The sequence below is a fragment of the Camarhynchus parvulus genome, chromosome 7 (genome assembly GCF_901933205.1).
Source record: "Camarhynchus parvulus chromosome 7, STF_HiC, whole genome shotgun sequence".
In the NCBI taxonomy this organism is placed as follows: Eukaryota; Metazoa; Chordata; class Aves; order Passeriformes; family Thraupidae; genus Camarhynchus; species Camarhynchus parvulus.
In genome coordinates this window covers 11,227,716-11,250,225 of record NC_044577.1, presented here as the reverse complement: position 1 = coordinate 11,250,225, position 22,510 = coordinate 11,227,716, and the positions used below count along the sequence as shown (strand labels likewise).

The 22,510-nt window shown below is 36.6% G+C and overlaps 1 protein-coding gene across 3 annotated transcripts in view; it reads left to right on the top strand.

The window, feature by feature from the left end:
• FAM126B (family with sequence similarity 126 member B) overlaps positions 1-22,510 on the top strand; it is a 50,240-nt gene that overhangs the window by 18,183 nt on the left and 9,547 nt on the right. For 2 of the 3 annotated variants that reach the window (XM_030952042.1, XM_030952041.1), the window contains 11 exons: positions 832-934; positions 1,828-1,906; positions 2,996-3,097; positions 8,833-9,012; positions 10,567-10,647; positions 11,277-11,392; positions 12,159-12,254; positions 13,120-13,236; positions 13,921-14,008; positions 17,847-18,006; positions 19,179-19,346. In XM_030952042.1, the coding sequence (XP_030807902.1) occupies positions 1,856-1,906; positions 2,996-3,097; positions 8,833-9,012; positions 10,567-10,647; positions 11,277-11,392; positions 12,159-12,254; positions 13,120-13,236; positions 13,921-14,008; positions 17,847-18,006; positions 19,179-19,346 (1,159 nt within the window). In that variant the 5' untranslated portion in view covers positions 832-934; positions 1,828-1,855. The remainder of the gene's footprint in view (positions 1-831; positions 935-1,827; positions 1,907-2,995; positions 3,098-8,832; positions 9,013-10,566; positions 10,648-11,276; positions 11,393-12,158; positions 12,255-13,119; positions 13,237-13,920; positions 14,009-17,846; positions 18,007-19,178; positions 19,347-22,510) is intronic. The other variant, XM_030952043.1, reaches the window with a different exon arrangement.

Below are 22,510 nucleotides of genomic sequence, written 5' to 3'. Positions count from 1 at the left end.
AGATGGCCATTTGAAAATCCCAGAGAGTCATCTGTGTGTGAGGCTGGGGCAGTCCCTCAGCTGCCTATCTTGCCTCTTTGTAGAAGTCCTTAAAAATATCTTTAATATCCAGGCAAATAATTTGGAAGGCAGAGACAATTTGTCCTAAGACTGAACTGGCAGTGCCTGTGGCCACACCAGATGTGGATTGTTTCTGTATTGATACAGCAGTTGTGGTTCTCAAGCTGATTTATACTGGAAGAAGTTCCCAAATAGAGAAGCTTGAAGTTCAATGCATGGCAAAACCACTAATATACCTAGAGTTCGCTCCTATGTGTGTTGTTTTCCTCAAGCTCCCTATGAAGGGATTGTTTAGCAAAAGATGAACTTTAGTTTAATGGCTGATTTTCACGCCAGCACTGAGATTTTGGCTCCATAAGGAATATGTACCTAAGAAATTATAGTATGGGAGAGTCTTTAATATATTCAATTTAAGAATTACATGTTCTCCAAAGCCAGGGTATGGATTCAGTTCACATTTTATAAAATTATTGCTTTCTTCTTTTATCTTATGCTGTTCTTTGTAAGTACTGTGCCTCACTAATACAGAAGGATTTTCTATATAAGTGACAAAAGTCTTCTATTTGGATGAAGGCAATTCCTCCCTTCCTCCTGCTAAAACACTGAGCTTTTTTTTTTTTTTTGAATGGCAAATTGCTTTATTGCAGAAGGATTCATGTGGACTTTGGAAGATTTGGTAAACTTTAATATGTAAGGCCAAAAAATGCTTGTTTTACTTTACTATATTTTTTCCAGATTTTGTGATCATGATATGGTTTTTTTATCTTTTAGAAAACAGGGCAGTACTTGAAGGCTTGACAAATGCATCCCAGGTTGAAAAATTTCTGCATTCCTTCTCCTCTTCCTCCTTTAGAAAACTGACTTCTTTAAAGAGGTAAAGTTGAATGTTGCAGTTTTTTTTTTCCAGGCAGAGTGAACTAGAACTCGACTTCTTCTGTAGCATGTGCTATGATGTTTTAAATTAAATTATATACATGTATCTCTCTGACATGGCATCAGGATGTCTTTGTAAACTTTTGTTTGCAGAGATCTAATTAGTTCTGTTATTTTACAGATTATTTTTCTTATTTCTACTGAAATAAGTCACTCAAGTGTTACTTGAATTTAAATTAATGTTATTTCTGAATTTGTTGTATTTTAGGATGTTTAAGCATGCTTTAGAAATCTGAAGCAGTTCCTTGCCCCACAAGAGAGTTGGTGTTCTCTCAATGATTTCCTGCCAAGGGCCATTGAAAAAATGATACATTAACTCAAAAAAAAAATGTGTTGGGAAGCCTTTTATCTTGTTTCACTTCACTTTTTATTTAACAAATACTGATTGTTCTTAAATACAAATAAGTTACAAAATAAATACAAAAACAAGTAAGTTCTGAGAAGAGAATTGATGATTCCAATCATCTAGTCTGGCTATTAAAAGGTCATTTATTGTAGGACTTCCATGATGTAACTTGTATGTCAAACATATAAATTTTGTTGAACCTAAGTAATTTGCAAAACACAACTGAAAGACAGCTGGCCTGAAGCACTGAATCCTTCTTTTTCCTCCTTCCCTATTTATGCGCAGTATTTTAGACTAAACAAAGAAAACAGTTAAATTAATTACAGTTAAATAATGGGACTGATTGTCCAAAATGCAACTTTTTTTTTATTGTTTTGTATTGTATAATCTTATTGGAAAGCCATTAACAGCTTTTCATTGGGGAGGATTGTAAAAAACTAAATTTGCCTACCATAACTAATATTTAACTTCTTTTTTTTCTTCTAAAGGTAAGAGAGAAGCAAAAGAAGTAAGAAAATGCTGGGATCAGAACGAGGTGTGGTGGAAGAATGGCTGTCAGAATTCAAGGTGAACTGGGAAGATTAATGATATCTAAACCATTGGCCTAATGCCACAAACATAGTAGAGGGGTTTTTTAATATCAAATAATGAACATTTTAGAGATCTATTACTTGATCTTTCAATTTCTTATAATTCATCAAGCATCCAAAGGTGTGTGTAATCGAGTTGGCTGGTACATAATACGTAATGCATAATTCTAATAGTTCATAATGCATAATTCTAATAATTCTAATTATTTTCATTGTTTATTATTGAAGATCAGAACACAGCAATAGCAATGTGGTCTTTTAAATGTGTGTTTTATGTAGATCAAGCTGTTAGAATTCAACTAACAGCTGGAGATAATGCTGCCCAAATATGCAATTGAGGAACTTTTAAATTTAAAAATAATTATTATATATTTATTTGGACTTTAAATAAAAAAGAAAGGAAAATACTTTACTTTTTCCTCCCATTAACTGCCTAAGATTAATTGTTTCATCATGAAGAATTTGAAGTATTTTTAAGCTATTTTGCATGTTGATAATTATGCTGAGTGAAATACAGGATGATGCATAAACAGGAAAACAGGATTTCATGACTGATAAGAAATAAGTCTATTATTTAAATTAAGAATTAGTAGTTCCTCACATCATTGACGAGAGTTACTCATTAGGTGCTGTTGTTGGAAGTTTGATTAAGTTCCAAGGATGTAAAATCCACAAACATGGTTGCTCAGGGAAGACTTGAGGCAGTCCATGCTCATTCTATACTCTCCACACCTCTTAAATAAGTTGAGTTGATTTGATAAAGTCTTCAGAAAGATCCTGTTAAATACAGGCTATCAAGAAAGAGATTCCTCACACCAAACTAGAGCAAATGATTTATGGAAGATGAATCTAAACTGGTTTTGGATTTAACCCTGAAAGTGGTTAGGTGCTTCCAAATGCTATTTGTATGGAGAAGGACTTGTACTCAACAGTTACGTTACAAGTCTGAAAATTTACTGACCTTCAGGACTTTTCTTGGATGTTGAGATGAGACTTCATTCTTTTGTGGAGATCTTGAACACTTGGAAGCATTTATTGGTCAGGGTAACCTTTTTTTTTTCTTTAGGCATTACCTGAATCACAAATTTCCAGCTATGCAGCTACATTGCACCGAAAAAAACCACTGGTACCAGCTCTTTATAAGGTCATTCAAGACCCAAACAATGAGGTAGGAGATTTAAAAAACCTATTTTTATTCTCATTCTTGGATCTTTCACCTCTACAACTGAAACTGGAGAAACTAAAGGAGAGGACCTGGATATCATCCCTGTGTTTAATCTCTTGTTTTTACAGTTACTTTAATGCCTTTCTAGCAAGACACAATCTCATCTGCTTCCAAAAATGCTGTTTATTCTGTCTGCTAGGTTCTCCTTGCCACAGCTGACTGCTGTGTTTCATTTGGCATGCCTTGGTTTTGGTGCTTTGGTTTGGGGGTTTTTTGGTTGGTTTTTTTTTGGGGGGGGAGGTTCAAGTTTGGTTGTTTTTTTTTTTTTTTAAATTTGGTTTTTTTCAGTTCCCAGAAACCACCTTTCAGTCATAACAGAGACAAAGTAAGCCTTACAGAAGCTCAGGAAAACCAATGTGCTTCTTGTGTGGTGGCTTGTTGCAGTGGAAGATGGAATCATTTTTTTAAATGCCATTAAGATAACAAGACATTCTTGTGCTTATACTAGCATCACTTCTGTGTAATTTGGTTTACACTGCTGTAAACAAGAGCAGAACCAGGCCCCCAAAATGCAAATAGACACAATGCAAACTTAGCTTACCCTTGTACATAATTCATTTTGCAAGTGACATTAAACTGCGCTTTCCAACCCATTGGCTTCTGTGAGGAGCATTTCTGGGCAAGTGTGTGAAAAATAACTTCTGAATAAATTGTGCAAGCATACCATTCTCTGACGTGTCAACTGTTTTAGATAAAATGCTTACAAATACTTGGTGTATCATCTGTGACTTCTCATATATTTATAAATTAACTGAGTAGTGTACACAGCAAGGAAGTTCTTTATTTTCCCAAGTACAGCTTGGCTGTTTTAGAAAGCTGAATGCTTGATTGAGCTTCAAGGAGATTGCATAATGCTCATGCAATTAAAAAAAAAAAGCTTCGTAGCTGTCAGCTTCATTTCAGTATTATAAATAACCTGCATAGTGACCTTTTTCTTTGTACTGAAAACCTGCTGTTATTCTCTCTTCAACCTGAAGCCACCATTGCTGCTATGTATTTGTGTTTGTGTAGAATCCTGAAAATGTAAAAGCTTCTCATTGCTTTGAGAATAAGCATTTGATTTATTTTATTTAAAGAGCAAAGAACCAGATTTGCAAATCTTTTTAGGGTGATCTTATGTTACTGCTCACTGATGCTTGTCAAATGCTACTCTTTGGAACAGCTGTTGCTCTTTCAGCCTGATTCTGCTACCACGTGTAAGATAAACAATCCTAGACACAAAGATGTCCAGCTTCAGGTTCTACTTGTTAAGGCAGGATGTATTGCCTTGTTGTACTTCTTCCAAAGTTATTTGCTTGTGAGGAATATAACAAAAGTGAATTCATTACTTTACATAATTCTGTAGTAATATTTGTCTCTTACTGATAGGGGTTTTTAAATATGCTTTATAGGGCATTATTTGTTAGAAGGGTAATTCATGGCTTATGAAGATTAAGTACATGTGGTAGACTATTATAAAAATACACTTTCTAGGTTCTTAAACTTGATGGACAACTAATTCTTTAGTGCAATTTAATCATAAAGTTGACTGATTTTTAAAACTTCTAGGAAGTGGCAAACTGTTTAGGGCAAACATGAATTTTTCTAGAATCATATAATTCTATCTTGATAAGACCAGGATTATTAATTTAACATGGAATCAGCATATTTAGGAACCAAACAACCAGACTGTTTCTCTCTTTTGCAGGTGTCTACTGTTTGTCAGCTATTAAATGAAGGCAAGCATATTGACAGGTTAAATACAGTTGTTGCTCTTTGCCTTTGAGGAAGTGCCCTGACGTTTGTAAAGATAAAGATAAAGATGACTGGAGCCGAAATTTGCAAAAAGTGTAGAGAGTGATATTGCTCATAAACAGCTAATTTAACTGGATAATATATTGATTTTTGTGTCATATTGGAATTCACAAGGAAAGTGTTTTTGAAGTACTGTTTTTCAGATGGTTTTATAATTTTTAGGGTTGGTTTATGGCTGTAGACAATACTCTATGGATGTCAAGTTACTGCACTACTGAAATTCAAACATTGAATATTTATGTGGTGCTAATTAGGTTTAACTCAGGGCAGCTGTGAAACAGAGTGAGATCACCTTTGCAATGCCAAGCAAGCCCAGGCCCAGTACTCTTGAAATAATAAATGGTTTCACCCATTATGTTATAGTTAACTCTAAAGTAAGCACACTTTATTTTGTACAATTGAATTCTTCAGAAAGGCAAGTATTTCCAATATTTGTCATTCATTTTCTAAAACATTATATTTAACTTCAAGATATGACTCTTAGGATTTGGAAAACTTGTAAAATAAGCCAAAGGAAGCCTATTCATCATCTTCCTTAAAACATGACTGGTTTGCATCTCTGTGAGGTATAAAATGAAGAGTGAAAATTAGATCATTGACACTCACTTCATGTTTATGCCAGTAAAAATGTCTTTTTTTTAATGCTTATTGCTGCTTATGCTAATAGGAAAGATCTTATAATTAAAATTATTTTGTTTGTCAGGAAAAAGAGAGGATTGTAAGAGATATTTTACTTTGGATTTTTCTTCCGACTTCTCTGCTACTCAGTTTGCTTTATCTTTGGACTGAAAGATCTTAGGGATTAAAAAATGTGTGCCAGTTCATGTATACACCCATTACTGGTGACAAAAACTCCATTTCCTCTGTTTATCCAATGTCTTCTCAGTATGTTTATTCAGAGAATTACTTGGAAGAAGCCGGCTCTTTGGAAAGCCAGGTAACTAAGATGTAAGGAGAACATTTGTTCTTTCTCAGAGTGTCAAGTTTTGTGTTTCCAGGTGGGAGGCTATCACACTGTACTTTGATAGGAAAATCCTGGGTGGTTGTACTTTTGAAAATATTGGTGTTGTAGCATCTTTGTGATGGCAGCTTTTTCTTGTGGAAAAAGCTTACAGCTTTTCTTACAGCTCTGAATACACCAGAAGTGCTATAGTAGTCACAGATTTTTACCCAAGTAATTGCAGTTGTTAAACATTTCTGCAACAAATATGACAACTACTAAAAATAAGGAGAATTTGAATGCTTGCAGCACCACTGACTGGATATTGCTTGTATCTTTCTAGGGAGAATGTCTCCCTAGTCTTAAAAGACTAATTTTATAAAATTTTCATTTGAATGTAGGTAGAATAAACTTAGTAACTGCTCTGGTTGAATGTCATCTGACTTAGCTAAAAAAATTTTTCTTTTCCACTCTTTTTAATGGGACTTGGATTAGACTGGCTGATTTCAAATAGGAAACAGCTTTAGGCTGCTGTCATCTCTAATCTAATACGAGTACTATTTATAGCATTGCCATTGTATATATCTGGTTTCAGATAATATTTTTAGCTTTTCTTGCACTTGTCATCTCGCTGCAGATATGCTTGCATGGTTTGTTTTCAGAGGTTTCTTTTTCTTCTTTCTGTTCTCCTCTTGATCATATTTTCTTTTAAAGAAAAATCTACAAATTTATTTAGTGATGTCCAAACTACTTAGTAACCACTTTTTAAATTTGAACATCTGAAATATGTTAGGCCTTTCATAAAGCAAGGATACAGTTCTATTTCTGAGGATTAGAACATTTACTGTAACAGTTGGTTTTAATAATTATTGTCACTTTTAGATAGGAGTTTCTACTAAGTAAATAATGATTAAGAAAGGATATACTTATGCCTCTTTTGAACATAAAGTGCTATACATGTATGAAATACTGGAATAAATATACTATCAGTACCATTTTTTCCTTTAAGTGATTCTAGTAGAAGCTTTCCAGACTTCTAATTTCATTTAGATCCCAAGCCAAAACTTAAGTGGTTGGTTATTTTATATCTTTCTATCTATCTGCCTTTCCATACATGCATATAAATATGGATGTCTATGCATATAGACAGATTTATATGACTTGTAAAATCCATTTGTTCTAAATGACAGGACTTCTCTCATTCTGTATCGGCTTTGTCAATGTCATCTTTCTTCGCTCTCCTTGTACAGTCTCTCTTTGCTTCTGTTGTAAACGCTGGCCTGTAGCTTAGAGTAAGAAGTCTGTCAATCAGAACCTTGTTACACAAGGTACTTACACCAGAGCCTTGTTTAAGAAGAGATTTCTCTGACAGCTGAGTTTTATTTTACGTAAATGTCATGTTATGGCTTGCGTAATCAGTGGTTAAATATGGTGTGCTACATTGGCCAGAATATTGTGTGTTGGAAATGAAACTGTTTCCTGGGTGATGCTCTCTTAATAGATAATTCTGTCAAATTTATGTTTTATGTTTGTGATATACCAGTGTAAAATATCCAAGCGCAAATATAGGTATGTGAAATTGTACATTTGTAGAGCTTTATGGCATTGCACATTTATCAAGCATTCCAGCTATTCACTTGCAGAAATGTTGGTCCCTCTGCTGTTAGCAAGGGACTTCTAAGTTTTTTAAGGGGATGAATGGTTCACAGTAAACCACAGAAATATATCTTTGTGCAGCATAGCAAAAGTGTGACTCTCAATTCTACAGGAAGTTTGTCATACTATGATTATGATGAATAGACAAATTAATGAAAAAAGAATGCATCAAAGTCCATGAAATATGCTGCTAATGCTCTGAAAGTCCCAGGTGCATATGCCTGGGAGTGAAAGGAGGGTCATATATGCCTTATCTAATCTGTATGTCTGTATGTCTAAGAGAGCTGCATGAAGCATGTACTGTTGGAAAGAGGACTTGAGATTCTGGCCTCTGTTTTCTGACTCTGTAGCTGTTCTATACGAATATGGATGCCTTAGGTTACATGTATGCCTCTGTCTTTTTGGGCAGTGAATCCCATAAACACTTTCCTTATGTCAGATCATCACATTTGGTACAACACAATATTAGATAGTGGTCACAAACATTACAAAAGTTTGTCATGGAAATTTAAGAATTTTTTAAATTTTTTTCCCCTCAAGTTTTGATTTTGGTAATAAAGACTTGATTAGTCGTGGGAAAGAATGAGACTGTTCAGTATGGTTCTTCCTGCTTTTGTTCCTGTTCCCTAACAGTTCCATGGATGAGTCTTAGGTATTGGTTTAGCATTATAGGCTCTTAAAATGGCAAGTTTACCTCATGCTTTTATCACACTAACTGGATAGGGGCCTTTATTTTCATTCTTGTAGCGAAACCTGAACTGCAACTCAAAATGAAAATATCAGTTTGCATTGTAATGAACACACTCAGTTATTGATTTTGAGACTCAAAAGGTGTAGGTAAGAAATGAATTCATATTTCTGTCAATGGACTTGTCATTAGCAGCTGATCTTTAACCTTTGTGCTTCCATAGAGCTTACAACTGCACTAAAGTTTTACAATGCACAGAGTTCAAACTATGCGTCTGTCACACACCTTAAATTAGTACCTGTACAGAAAATAAATCTTGTACTGACAGCCCTAGAGAAGAATCTTAACAAAGCACACATGGTAGTGGCTGTAGTGGCCACATGTCCAAATCCTGCATGCCAGTGCCCCTCATGTCTGTCCTTATGGATCTCCTTAAGCAGAATGCAGATACCAGTGTGATTCATTCATTCACTTGGCAGCAGGAAATGTAATTTTTACTGACTGCGGTGGCTCTATGATATAGCCCCTAGATTTGTTGTTTCACTCGCCCTTATTAGAGAAGCCTACCAAGAAGTGATTACCTTTTTTGCCTTTCCACAGCTCCTGGAGCCTGTTTGCCACCAGCTCTTTGAACTTTATCGGAGTTCTGAAGTTCGGCTCAAGAGATTCACGCTGCAGTTCCTGCCAGAGCTGATCTGGGTTTATCTGCGTCTCACTGCCAGCAGGGATAGGCAAAGCAATGGCTGCATTGAGGCATTGCTGCTTGGCATTTACAACCTGGTAAGTAAGATGAGTGTCAATGGCTGAGAAGAGCTTTGATCTGAAGTTTTGCATCACTGACCACTAGGAATAAAGTAGATTATTGGAAAAGCATATTTAAAACTAAAATACACTTAAAGGAAAGTGTATTTAATACAGGGAAAAGCATAATGTAATGAAGGTTTAGTAAAGATGTATTTGCAAAAATATATTTTTTAAAATTATCTTTTTTGGAAAAAATATTTTCACTGGAAAGGATCATCTCATGGACTTTCTCAAACTTTTATATACTTCTGTTTGTAAGGAAATTAGGTAGCCCTTCTTAATGTTGCAAAATAAGACTTCTTGATTGTCAGGCTCATATGCTTAGTCAGACTTGATGTGTCACTTCCCCTGCCCTCCCATGTACTTTGAACATGCCTTTTTTAAGGGTAGTTTGGTGGTGAAGCCACTCTGCATGTGAGCGCTCAGATACATGCATGTGTCCATTTGAGTCAGATAATTGTCTTGAGGGGAGCTGTGTTTTAAGAATAAGTAAAAGTAACTGCAAATTATTAAATTTGGCTGTTGGATGTAAAAGCAGTTTTTAAAAAACCGTGGAAACTGCTTGGAAATGGATTTTTTGTGCTGTCTATTGGATTGAAGTAGTACATTTATCTTTCCTCCTCCTAGAATGTTCTGCAGTTCATTTGAAAGTCATGTTGGTGATTCATATTTTTTAAGGACAGTAATTTCTCAATTCTCTCCATATTCAGAAAGAAAGAGACCTCAAAATGAACAGTGGCTTCCATTATTTTTTTTCTTTAATGAAACTGATATTTTCCTGCATGTAGACTGAGAGTGAAGTTATTTTCTGAATACTTAGAAGGTGAAAGCGGTAAATAAAGCTTCTGTGTTCTGACAAATTCTGTCAGCCATTCTCCTGTTATAATCCTTGAAGCCTGCTACAAGTACTGAGCTGCCCTGGGCTAAACTTTTACATAAACTGGAATGACTGGAGCTTATTGTTTGGAAATTTGCTGTACAAAGTGCAAAGGCAGGATTTTAGACTCCTTTTTGGTGTAGTCTTATGTAATTGCTCCTAGTATATTTTCTTTTAAAACTGCAGGGTTTGCTTATGTAGTAACCTAGCAACTACAAAATCTGACCAGTTTGAAAGCCTTTGAAGAAAACACTGTGTGTTTCCTCCTGAGGAGACTTTGCCAGTCCCCTTGATTTCACCTTTTCTCTGTGGTGCGTTTATTATGAAATACTACCCATTGTCAGCAAGTGACTCATCAGCCCTTCTGTGTCAGTATCTTTAGTCTCACTGATTAAAGAGCCAGTGCTGAGGGTTTTTTTAAGTGTTGCACACTGATTCTGCAGAGCAGTCTGTGATAGAGGTCTTTTCCCACTTGTTAAATATGTATGTTGATATTGTTGATATTCTGCAAATGCACCAAGTCCTTGGGGTGTTAATAGTCTTATCAGATCAGGACATCTAACTTATTTGTTAAATTCCTTCTAAGAGCTGGAAGTTATTCCAACTCCTGTCTCCTTACTTCTGTTTGAGTTCTGGTTTTGTTTTTAATGCAGGAAATTGCTGACAAAGATGGAAATAACAAAGTTTTGTCTTTCACCATCCCTTCATTATCTAAACCCTCAATATATCATGAGGTAAGAGAGCTACTATGGTAAATTAAAATTTGATCTATTAGAGGAATGGAAACTGGATCCATTTGATGACACAGGCCATTTTAGATGCATCTTCTTGTAGTAAGTTTTCAATGTCTGTAGCTTGCAGCTAGTGTAATAGAATGCTATAGAATTTGTAGAAGAACAAGTATATAAATGTTCAAAAATATTTGTTGACTGCCTATTTTTAACAGAGTTAGTTATGTTGTAATTGCAACTGCTTTTTTTTGCCTCTGACGTGTTAGCATAAAAGCAGTCTTCCTTCTAACTCTTCCTTAGTTCAGTTAGAACTTGCAGTTGTGTGTTTCTTTCACTAATGTTTCTGGACAAAAGGCCTATGTGATTAGGACAAACTGTACATGGATATGTAAGAATCAAAGTTGAAAATTGCTCTCATCTGCTGTATTGCTTGTAAGTGTGTGCACTTTATAACAATGAAACTAGGTAATGTTTTTAGATCTTCTGTATTCTAGAGTAATCTCCATTTTTACTTATCACAAGATAAGTGTGTCTTTTGCCTTAGGTAGTCGGGAGCTTTAATGCTTTTGGGGAATTTTTACTTGCGACTTAACTTCTCCCCCCTCCTTCCTTCTCCCACCACCTACTTGTAGCCCTCTACCATTGGATCCATGGCTTTAACTGAAGGAGCATTAAGTCAGCATGATCTTATCAGAGTAGTTTACAGTGATCTTCATCCTCAGAGAGAAACCTTCACAGCACAGAACAGGTAGGTGGATGTACTCTTGATATTAAAGGTGCTTCACTAGGGAGACAAGTCCTGAAACAAAACGAAACTATTTTGTGATCAGTCCTTTCTCAGCAATTAAGTGCTCGGCAATAAATCTAGAGAACAGCCTTAGTAGTCTTGAGTATAATTCTCTTTTTCTTTGTTCTATCCTTGTATGTTCTTCTGCTAGTTAATTTTGAAGAATAGCTTCTCTGTCATTTCTGTGTCTGCAGAGAATATCTTTCATTTTATGGCTGTCTATTCAATTTTTCCTGGAAGTGTAACAAAATTCAGCTTTGGATCAGGGGCTGTGACTCTTTTCTGCTGGAAAAAGGGAATGGAGCTAAGTGGATAGACAGAACAGGAGTGAGAGAAATTGCCCCACTGTTTAATGACTGTTAGCTTTCCCTGTGTCTAAAGACAGCACTGGGAAAACTGATAAAATAATTTTGAATGCATTGCAGACATTTCCACATCTAGAGCTGTCCAAGTAGTATGCCGTATCTCATTTCCTTCATAGTTCCTGCATATGCTAAGGGCTTTCAGGATTTTCAGAAGAATAAATTTAAGTGCTTATAGTGAACCTTTGATAGCCTGTTTCAAGTTAGTGAATGATAATGAAAGAGGATTAAAGGATTTGTGTGTTTACTTCTGACACCCCTTCCTGTAGGGTGCTTTTTGAGGCTGAATTGTAGATTTCTTGTGTTTAATTTCAGTGAAATATGAAGAATATAAACAATGTAAGATTTTGCTCTTCTCTTTTCAGGTTTGAGGTGCTGAGCTTTCTTATGCTGTGCTACAATTCAGCTATTGTGTACATGCCTGCTTCTTCTTACCAGTCACTTTGTACGATGGGTTCCAGGTGAGACACTTGCCTTTGAAGTAGTCTTCAGGGTCATGTAGATTTTAAAATATTCATCCAGTAAAGAAAAGTACTTTCTGATGGGGATAGATTGGTTCTTGGTATGCTTCCATCATTTTCACTTGAGTTGTGGCTATGCTAAATTTGCCAAATATGTTTCATTTTCCTGCATCTGAAAATTAGATCTGTTTTTGAGTAGAGAAGCAAGACAACATTTTATATGCAGGGGATTTCTGTTGTTTTGGAGACAGTGCCACAGTTGCTATGTATCAGTGGTCATGTGTTGCTTCTATGATGAAGGTTCAGATAGGAAACTGATGGAATAAGGATATAATAAATTATCCTGGTTTTAATGTAGGCAGTATATGGGAAGACAGACCCTTTTTTCAAGAGAAAGAAATATTTCTTGCAAGGCAGCTGAGAGCAGTTGTCAAGACTATAATGTGTGTTACCTGACTTTAGGTATAAGGTGACCTGCATGCTGTCATTATTCATTAGATGGGAGGTGACATACTTCTCTTCTGTACCACTTAAATGTTTCCTGTAGAGAAAATTGGTTTCAGTTACTGAATTTTAGGAAGAGTCTCCTGGCTGGTAGTGGAGAACATCTTGCCAACCCTGTTCTTTAGAAGGTGGTTATGATTTGAGGAAAACAGGTGGAGTTGCTGGCTACATGGGAGTAACACTGGACTATCAGTGAGCCACCTATCAAGGCACTGCTACAAAACTGCAACATACACAACTGTTCTGTGTTGTGTATTTATATTTTAAAAAATAAATTTGAAACTAACTAAAATCTCTGTGATTTAAAGACATTTGTAGTCTTTGTGGAGTTAATACTTTCCTGTAATGGTGTTGTTTTTAGGCTGTGTGTGAGTGGATTTCCACGGCAGCATGAGAAACGCTGGAAGGAACACTGTGGTAGAGTGGTGTTAGACCCTGACTTCATGGTGCAGCTGCTCACAGGTGTCTATTATGCCATGTAAGTGGACAGGGTTTTCTTACTTAAAGAGAAAGGTCTACTTTTACATGAAGTAAAATATAAATGCCACTTGGTTTATAATTGAAAAAAATATTTAGATTCATGGCACAAGTTTGTACTCGATTAGTGTATTTCCCGATACTTGCTTACTCAACCAACAGATAATTTGAAAATATTTTTGTCAGCACTAAATTAGGTGATGAAGGGCTGGCAATAGCTGCTGAAGAGAGTTAGGCTTCTGGTTTCAGTTTTTTCCACCTTGCCAATGCCACAGATACCTTCTATTCACAAGCATAATGAGCTTGGATGCCAAGATAAACTGATGAAATGCAGACCTTTTAAATGTCAGTAGCATCTGAGATAGCAAAAATACATTTCTGGAGCAAATTCAGTTCTGCTAAGTAGCATTAGTGTTTGCATATTGTCCCCATTTTTTTATAGTTTGTCCTGATTATGGCATCAGTTTTGTCTTGTTTGGAGGGAACATGGAGGAGCTTTCTGGTTACACCAAGAAGTTAATGAAATACTTTGTAGTGCTAAAAGAAGTGAGTGTACACTGTGGTGTACATACAGTTGATGAATTTTCTGCATAAGCTGAGAAGCGCAAAGCTGGATTTGGGCAGAAAAAAGGACAAGTTTGTTTTCATAAGATGCAGAAGATAAATGTCTGTCTTTACTTTTTAGATATAATGGTCAGTGGGAGCTTGGCCAGGAGGTATTGGAGGACATAATTTACAGAGCACAGCTTGAACTCTACTCACAGCCCCTGCTGGTAAGAAACAATCCATTGTGATTTATGGGCCTGGTTAAGAGGAGTATGGATGTGTTTCTGAAGTGGGCTGGTAATGAAAGCTTTTGTATCCATTCACTGCACTATCAAATGCAAGTGATTTGTTAACAGCTGGTGTTTGCAACATAGCTATTTATACCATACTTTTTCTGCTGAGTATTAAGCCAGGGTGTTGGGATCTTCTAGGACTCATTAAGACTGAAAGCTAGGATTTTGCTAATATATTATAGTTGGCTCAAAATGTTTATGTTGTTTTGACAGAAGCTACTGATGAGTGGTTCAAAGAAGCTTAACTGAATAGTTGTATGTTACAGGGCATTGGTTGCAAAAAAGGAGTTTTCTTTCCTTCTAGACCTTCATCAGGGTTGAGAATAAGCTGTGGTTTTAACTGATAACAAAGTAGAGAAAGTAACAGCAGGATACAGCTGAAAGTGAAAAGAAGCTCCAGTCCCAGAGTCAGTGCCAGATTTTGTTTGATAAAAGTCGCACAGATCTTAATCTTTACCTTGTTTGGAGGAACAGCAGTAAAATGGAGTAGTTTTGATTGGAGTGGGGATTTCTTCAGTTTTCACCATATTTGCTATTCCAATCATGAAAAAAGAGAAGTGGGGAAAGTGGTGAAACTGGGCTGGATGCAGGTGGATGTGATTGAGAAGGATGAGTAGGTTGAAAGAGAGAAAGGAGAAATTTTTGTCAGATATAGGAATGTGAATCAAAAGAAGAGGGAAAATTAAGGAGAGTAAAGTAAATTAGATTGCTGTTTCAGTTTCTGCACCAGAATTGTGGCTATAAGCCTTTAGTCCTCCTCTGAGCTAACAGCAGTAAAATGTCACTGCTTTTTACATAACTGACAAAGGAGCGGATTTGCAAAATCTTTTTATGTGGCAATCTGAGATCATTCTTTTCTGAATGAAATTGCATAAAATTATTCTCCAAAGGTATTAATATTGGCTGTACAATTTATCTACAGGCTTTCTGATACTGCTGCATTTAAAATGCCTGCTATCCATTGAATTATTATAATAGTTGGTTCCTTTTGGAAATGACTCATCACTCCATCAGATTGAAAGTTTTAAATTAAATATTGAACCTGCTGAATTGGGCCATCCTATCAAAATACTACATTTGAAAAGTGTGTAGGAGGATCTGGAACTTGATGATATGACAATTTTTAGTTTTCATTGTTCATTTTTAATCAGTTTGTCCTTAGAGATTACTTCCAGTTGTAAGAATCTTCTAGAATGTTTTTTTTTTTTTTTTTCCTAAAGCTCCTATTGATGCTCTATCCCATTGTTTCGTGACGTCATGATATCACCAATTTTTACCTGTTCCTGGTTGTCAGGTTTTTCCTGAATATGCATGCAGGCCTATTCAGGGAGGTGTTTGTTTTTTTTTTTAATACTCTGATCGTTGCCTGCTTCCTGTCTTGTTTTACTAACAATTTTTTAAAAGTAGCTTGAAGAAATTGTCCATTTTATTAAAAAAATTACCTGCTTGTCTTTTCCCAAATACTGTATATTCAAGCAATTTGACATTTTCAAAGATTGGAGCCCTTTGCTCTCCTTGCATTCTTCAGGAGACGTGTATAATTTAGCAGCAGTATAAAATTCTGTATTTTAAACCTAAAACTACTAGTGCCAAATAAGTATCATCTGGGAAGCTTCACAGGAAAGTTGCTAAGTTCAGCTTCTGCCTAGGATTTCCTAAGAGCAGCAAATTCTTTGAAGTCTATCTGATATTAAGGCAAACCCCCACATTAGGATTATTTTTAGATATCTGTTTTCAAGTACCTATTTGTGTAATTATGGGAATACCATCAGTCATCATTAAAATGAGGAACATCATGATCTCTGTGTTTGTTTCTTGGAGAAACATTTTTGACCATTTAGTAGATCTGTGCTCTTATTTACTTAGGGTTTTATTGCCTGTAGAAAAAAAAAAAACCTAAGCTTTAACAAAACCCAAGTGGACAAACAGCATCAGAAAGCTGTGAAATATCTGTAATGTAGAAGTGGTCTTCTATCAATCACTATTATACAGAGAGTGCAGTGGAAAGGGTAGGAATTAACACAAGTGAAAAGCCTTTTCTGGCTTAAGAAAAGTATTTACACTGGGTACTGGAAACCTGAGAGTTTCTACAGAGCCAAACTAATCACCAGGTGTCAGAATTAGTAGCACCTTGGACCTGGCGAGAACCGCTTCCAGTCAGTCTTTTCCTCTGAACAAAGCGTTCTGCATGTTTTTCAGACAGAAATCCCAGTCTTCAGAGCACAGACACACAGGTTCTCCAAGTCCAGGGCACAGGAACCATGGATCAGCAAGTCCCTATTGTGACAGCAGCTTTATCCAATGTATTTTATTGATGCACTTACCGCTCTTACTGAATGTTCTTTCCTTAGAGCTCCTTTCTGTAGGCAAGAGTGGATATCTGGCCTGCCACCAGCCTTCCTTTGTCATTGATAGCTGCAGACTTGGCTTGCCAGGTCTGAATTGTGCTGTGTGTTTGTTTTCCTGCCTTTCAGGGCTGGATTAGACATCGTGAGCAAGTGTTTGTGCATCCCGAAAGATCGTGGTTTTGAGGGTGTTTTTGTCAGACAAGGACTGTGACTCATTCAGACTGGTTGTTTAGATTGTTTCAGAGATTTACTGTTGCATTGATTTTTATCTCCATATGGTTTTCCTCAGTCCCCAGAAGCACAGTTTGTGCTGCTAGAAAGGGCCGGCTGTTAAAAGGTTCAACAAGCAGAAATGCTCTGTCACGATTCTTGTCATGGTGCAGAAGTCTTTTGCTATGAATTTTTAGATTTTTTGGGTATACTGACAAGGGTATCTATTCAAAAAAGGTAGCAGCTCCAGTGAGTAGAAGATTTTGGAAAATCAAGGTGTGTTCATTTTATGGGTTGTGGTTTTGGGGGGATTTTGAAGCTTTAAGTAACACTTTGTGTGGATCAACTTTGTTACTGTTGAATATTGTACATGCCATAGAGAACCAGTTTGCTTTTCTGGAGCTGGTACACAAGTTCACTTTTTTTGAACAATTTACTTGTAAAGAGACATTACTGAAAGCTGGTTTTGTCTTTTTTTAAAGTAAACCTCTAATCCCAAAGGCATTTTATGGGAAACTCAAAGAAGCAATTAAAACATCAAAGTCAAAAGAAGTCACTTGTTCTCCTCAAAGCTGCAAAACATAACTTTGGACTTTATTATAGGCTATTGCACTCATCTTTATTAAACCTATTTTAATTGTATTTTAATAACTTGATGTTCATTGCTTAGGTTGCAATTTTTTTCCCCTTAAATAAATATTGCAAGTACCTGCAGTCTAATCCTCTTGGTTAGGTTCTGTTTGGCTTGTTTTTAGGGAGGAATGGGGAATATTATGGGGAAAGGTGTGGTGGAAATCAGCCCTGTCCCCCTGTGCACAAGGCCACTAGCTGTTTGCATTGGCTTGAGCTGTGACTTAGTTTTATTGACACCCTTGTCATAAAACATAAATGGTATTTGCCTTGTCATATTGCAGTCTCTTCTGGATGGAGACCTTCCTGTATGTGTTGTTAACGTCTGTCACTACAGATGGTAAAGATAGAGCAAAATTAATTACCTCAAAAAAATTGAGAAAATTAACTCTGGTTTTGCAAATAGGTTTATGATGAGCTTTTCCATGTAATCAACCTTGAATCCTGGACATGGGGTCATTGAGGGGAATCTGACATAATTACCAGTTCTTACTTGTTCTCCTTTCTGTATCCGGCAGGAGATCCAATATTGCCATTAGTGCAATCAAGGACAGTAGTAGTACAGCATCTTACTTTTGTCTTAGGTTGCAAATGCCATGAAGAATTCGCTGCCTTTTGATGCTCCTGATGCATCACAAGAAGGCCAGAAGGTACTGAAAGTAGAAGTTACTCCAACAGTTCCAAGAATTTCTCGGAGTGCTATTACAACAGCTTCCATCCGCCGTCATCGCTGGAGGAGAGAAGGTGAGCTTTCTCTGCCAGGAGCACATATTACAATGTACTGTAGTCATCATCATCACTGTAATCTGGCTTCTGAGTTTGAATGTTTACAGAATGGGGGGGGGTTTGTTTGTTTGTTTTTAAAAGTGATACTCCATAATAGTATATGATACTTTACATCTTCAGAGCACTGCATGAACATGAATATTTTGGGTGTTTGTTTTGGTTTTGATTTTGTGATAAACTGTGAGGTAGATGAGGAAATGGAGAAACTGGAAAATGTTTAATAAGACTTCTTTTTTCTCCATGTAACACTGTGTGAAATTGTAGGGGTAAAGTGTGGCTTAGAATTTGAGTTCTTTGTTTACTCTGCACTAAAACTCAACTGCTTCCCACTATAAATAGCTCAGGGAATGAATACTAACATCCAGACCTTAATAGGATTCCAGCTGCCTAAAGCTACTGATGGCAGTGGGAGAGCAACAAACTGAACATCACACCTACCATCATATAGCCCAGTTTATTGGGGAGCTCTAAAATAGGTTTGGATAGTTTAGAATTAGTCTTTCCTCAGTGAGTACTTACATCATATGGAAGTGTGCTTGACTGAATGAAGAAAAAAAAATGTAGTGATCTTTACCTTGATGTGATGACATCTTCAGTGTAGGTGTAGCAAAAAACTTGCTTTGAAATCACTTTGTCTGCTTTTAAAGCTTTGTTACTTCATGTATAATATATTAGTTTTAAAAAGCTGCATAAATCAATGAAACTAAAAAGGAGAATAACATAAGAATCAACTGAGAGTAAAAAGTCTGAAAACAGGAATTGCATATTTTCCTGTGGTACATTTCTTTCCCCTTTTATTTTTTATTATTCTTCATGGTCACGTGCAAGAGGATTTGATGACCTCTGGTCTTCAGCTGAATCAGGCTGTCCAGGACAAGAAGTAGCTGTCTCCTGTTTTCAGGACTCTGCGTCGTGTTTGTCTTCACTGTAGTTATATTCAGCCATTCTGCTCATTTGCTGGTCTCTGGCCCACCTGTCCCTTTCTGTGGATGTTCTCACCACTTCTAACTCCGCATGGGCAGTGTTTTGTGTTTGTTCCGTGTCAGCATAAACTTTCTATTTTCCCTGCCTGGGTTGGAATGCCAAGAAAGGAATAGAAAAGCACTAAAATGTTATATGTTGAATCCCAGATGGCTTTGACTTCTCAATCGAGGCTGACTCAAGCATTCCTGGCTCACCGATCCAACACGGCTGCACAGACCTAGGGATCAAACGTGAGCAAGAGGGGGAGGTGCTGCTGCGCAGGACCCCTGAGCATGGCTTCCCGGAGCCCACCTTGGCAGCAGCCACAACAGAGGGTAGGACAGAGATGAGGAGGCAGAAGTCAGTGAGGCAGTTGCTGGAGGAGGATCCTGGCTCCCTATCCCCAAGCAGAACTTCTTTCCATTCTAGTGTGTGTTTCCGCTATCCCAGGGTGTATTAGCTTTCTTTGCAATACACACATCCCCTATATACCTAACATCAGGTCAGGAACTACCTTTTGTTATCATGTGGGCTGGCCTGGGGCTTGCATCTGTGTGGTGAAACACTGCTTGGCATGGCACAAAAAAAAAAAAAGGAAAAAAGACAGGGGTAATATCCAAGAGCTTTGGGATTGCTTGGAAACTCTCTATTACTGAGCATGTTTAATCTGATATAAGAAGAAAAAATATGCACCAGATGAACGTGAATCTAGCACTGAAAAGTAGACAGTATAGAATATAAATGGATTTGGCACCATTTTAGTTAAAATAGTGTCTTTTTAGTCTGCAGTTTTTAAATTTTCAAGAATGAAGTCTCCTGTTATCATTGAAAGTCAAGCCTATCTAAAACAGGTATACAATTACTGATGTTTTATTTGTCAGTCATCCTTTCATTGAAATGTCATATATGTACAACTCATTTAGAGCTGGTTGCTCTACAAGCACCAGAAAAGTGCTTGTGTTATCAGGAAGAAATGAGATTGTCACGTTTCTAAAAACTTTAGAAACAATTACTGCTTTCTTTCTCAGTTGTGCTGTCCAGACAAATGCTGTAGGGCTTCAGAGGTCTGCTTGGCAGCCAAGAATAGCAGATAGAGTAGATGGTAGAATTTTATTTTAGTTCATCTACTTTTGAGTAAAGAGGATTTCCTTGATGAAAGACATAGTTTCAAGTACTGAACTTGTATCATGATTTCTCCTCAGAGATGAGAATTAATTTCTTACAGATTTAGCTGAACATATTTTCAAGTACTCTCCTATCTTAAGCCTTCTTCTGTATTTGAACTTTGGTGTTTCCAGCCTCTAGAAGGGCATCAGTTGATCATAAAGAAGATTTATTTGCACATTCAGATACAAGCTACATTTGTTCTTCAGATTTGTTTTCAGGAAACAATCTAGAGAATTTGGAGACTTAATTGTACAGTCACAGAAGCATTAAACTTAAAGTTTCTATCCAGCAATAATTAAGAGTAGAAGAGAGTGGCATAAAAATATTTAGTGCAGGTTTTTAATCTACTTGGTGCATTATGAATTTGAGCATGCTCAGTAAATGATCCTGTCTTCTCTTAAACTCACTTTCCACTTGATCTTACTCTGTTTTATAACTCTTTGCATGTGCATGACTTGAAGGATATAGAGAAGTCCTGAGCTGCAGAGAACCTTCTGGGACAGACAGGAAGTGGGAAGATAAGTTGATAAAGATGATGCATTTTAGTCTTCTTTGAAGCCATTGATATAATTTGGCATATTATTGGATAAGACATCATTCCACATTCTCTGCTTCAATACAAATGGATTGAATACGATTTACTTCCCTAACATTAGCAATGTGTAATTACATTCTTGATCAAACTGAGTTTTCCAGCTGATAGCATCTGGAATAATGCCAAGGAAAGGAGTTTGCCTTGATTATCAACATAAAATTGTGGGTGTATATCCAGGGATCTGTTTGTTTTCTGATGCTAATTTCACAGAAAGCTTCAGCCAGAAAATTCCCTCTTACAAATACCAGTTTGATATCAAATAGCACAAGGAGAGACTGATCACTTCTAGTGACTTTTCAGTCTTCAGGTAGAGGAAGGATGAACATGCTAAAAGTAATTTTAAAAAGGTGTATAAAACCCTTTCTTCAGATCAGTGTTTTGACCCCTTAAGTAGAAAAAGACAAGACTTCAGGGATGACTCAGTAATGCAGTGCAAGCTATTCTGCTTCTGGGTGATTGCAGCTGCGGTTCTGTGCACTATTTTGGGTCAGTGGAGAGCACTGAGCCTGTATCTAGAGTACTAGTTGTGTATGTGCACAAATAGCAAATTATTTGAGGACAGATTTATTCTGATAAGAAACAGTGGGAGTCCTGAATACACACTGTAGTGCAATGGATATGATTTCTGTTGGGTTGCACTGTCACTTTCTCTTTTGGCCTTAAAATAAAGAGTATTTGGAAGGAAGTAGATATTTAGATTTTATTTCCTTTTGAAATCGTCTTACTGGTCTATTGGAACATAAACAAAATCAAAAACAAACAAACAAAAAAAAAAGAGAGAAAACTTCATTGTTACATCATCCTGTTTTCCTTCCCAGAGTATGTAAGGACTCAAACATTTTTTGTTATTTCTGAGGGCAGTTTTTAGAGGAAAAATAAGATGTATTAGGAAAAGAATGTGTTTGCTGAATTACTTTAATCCATTGGGGACTTCTGTAGGTATGTGGGTCTGACTAGACAGAAAGTCTCTTGCATGTTATCTTCTCTATCTTCTTCATTTTTCAAGACTGCTGAGCAGCTTGGGCCTCTGTATAGCTGCAGCATCCAAAGGCTTGCAACAACCCCTCTCAGTCTTATGTTTAAATCCTATGCATAAAATGCCACTTTTTCAGTGTGACTGCTTCGCAGTCCCTGAATAGGACATGTGCTTCAGCATCCTGTTACTCAGCAATGCTTTAACATAAACTTTGAAAACTACCAATGTTCTTGTAATAATAAAAATCTTAGCAGTGTTGTCTGGAGACATCTTCTTACAAGTTCCACATCTTTCTATTGAATAAGAAGGGCTTGAGAGGGGGCTTCAGCTGCTTCTCTTGCTGCTTGTTACTGAATATGCTTTCATCCAGCTTTGCATGGTTATAAAAAGAAACATAAATGTTGGTTAATTGAAAAAGTGGTCTTGCTTTTGGTATATTCCAGTAATGTCTGATTTTTATCAGTACCTTTGATTGTATGTGGGGAGGTTGGAGGGGGGAATGTCAGTGTGGATTGTGGATAAAATACATCACTGTCTAGTGTAAGAAAAGACAGGTATGTGTCAAGGAGAAGAGGAAGGCCTAGTTTTACCAAACAGGGTGGTCAGGAAGTGGGGAAGGTACGTGCATTTTGAATATGGTTAGGGGAAGTTAAAGCAAGTAATGCACCCTTCATTTTAATAATTGCTTTGGGAACCTAAGGACCTTCTTTTTCTAAGGCAAAAGGCTTAACCAAGGAAGAAAGACTGCAGTAACATGAACA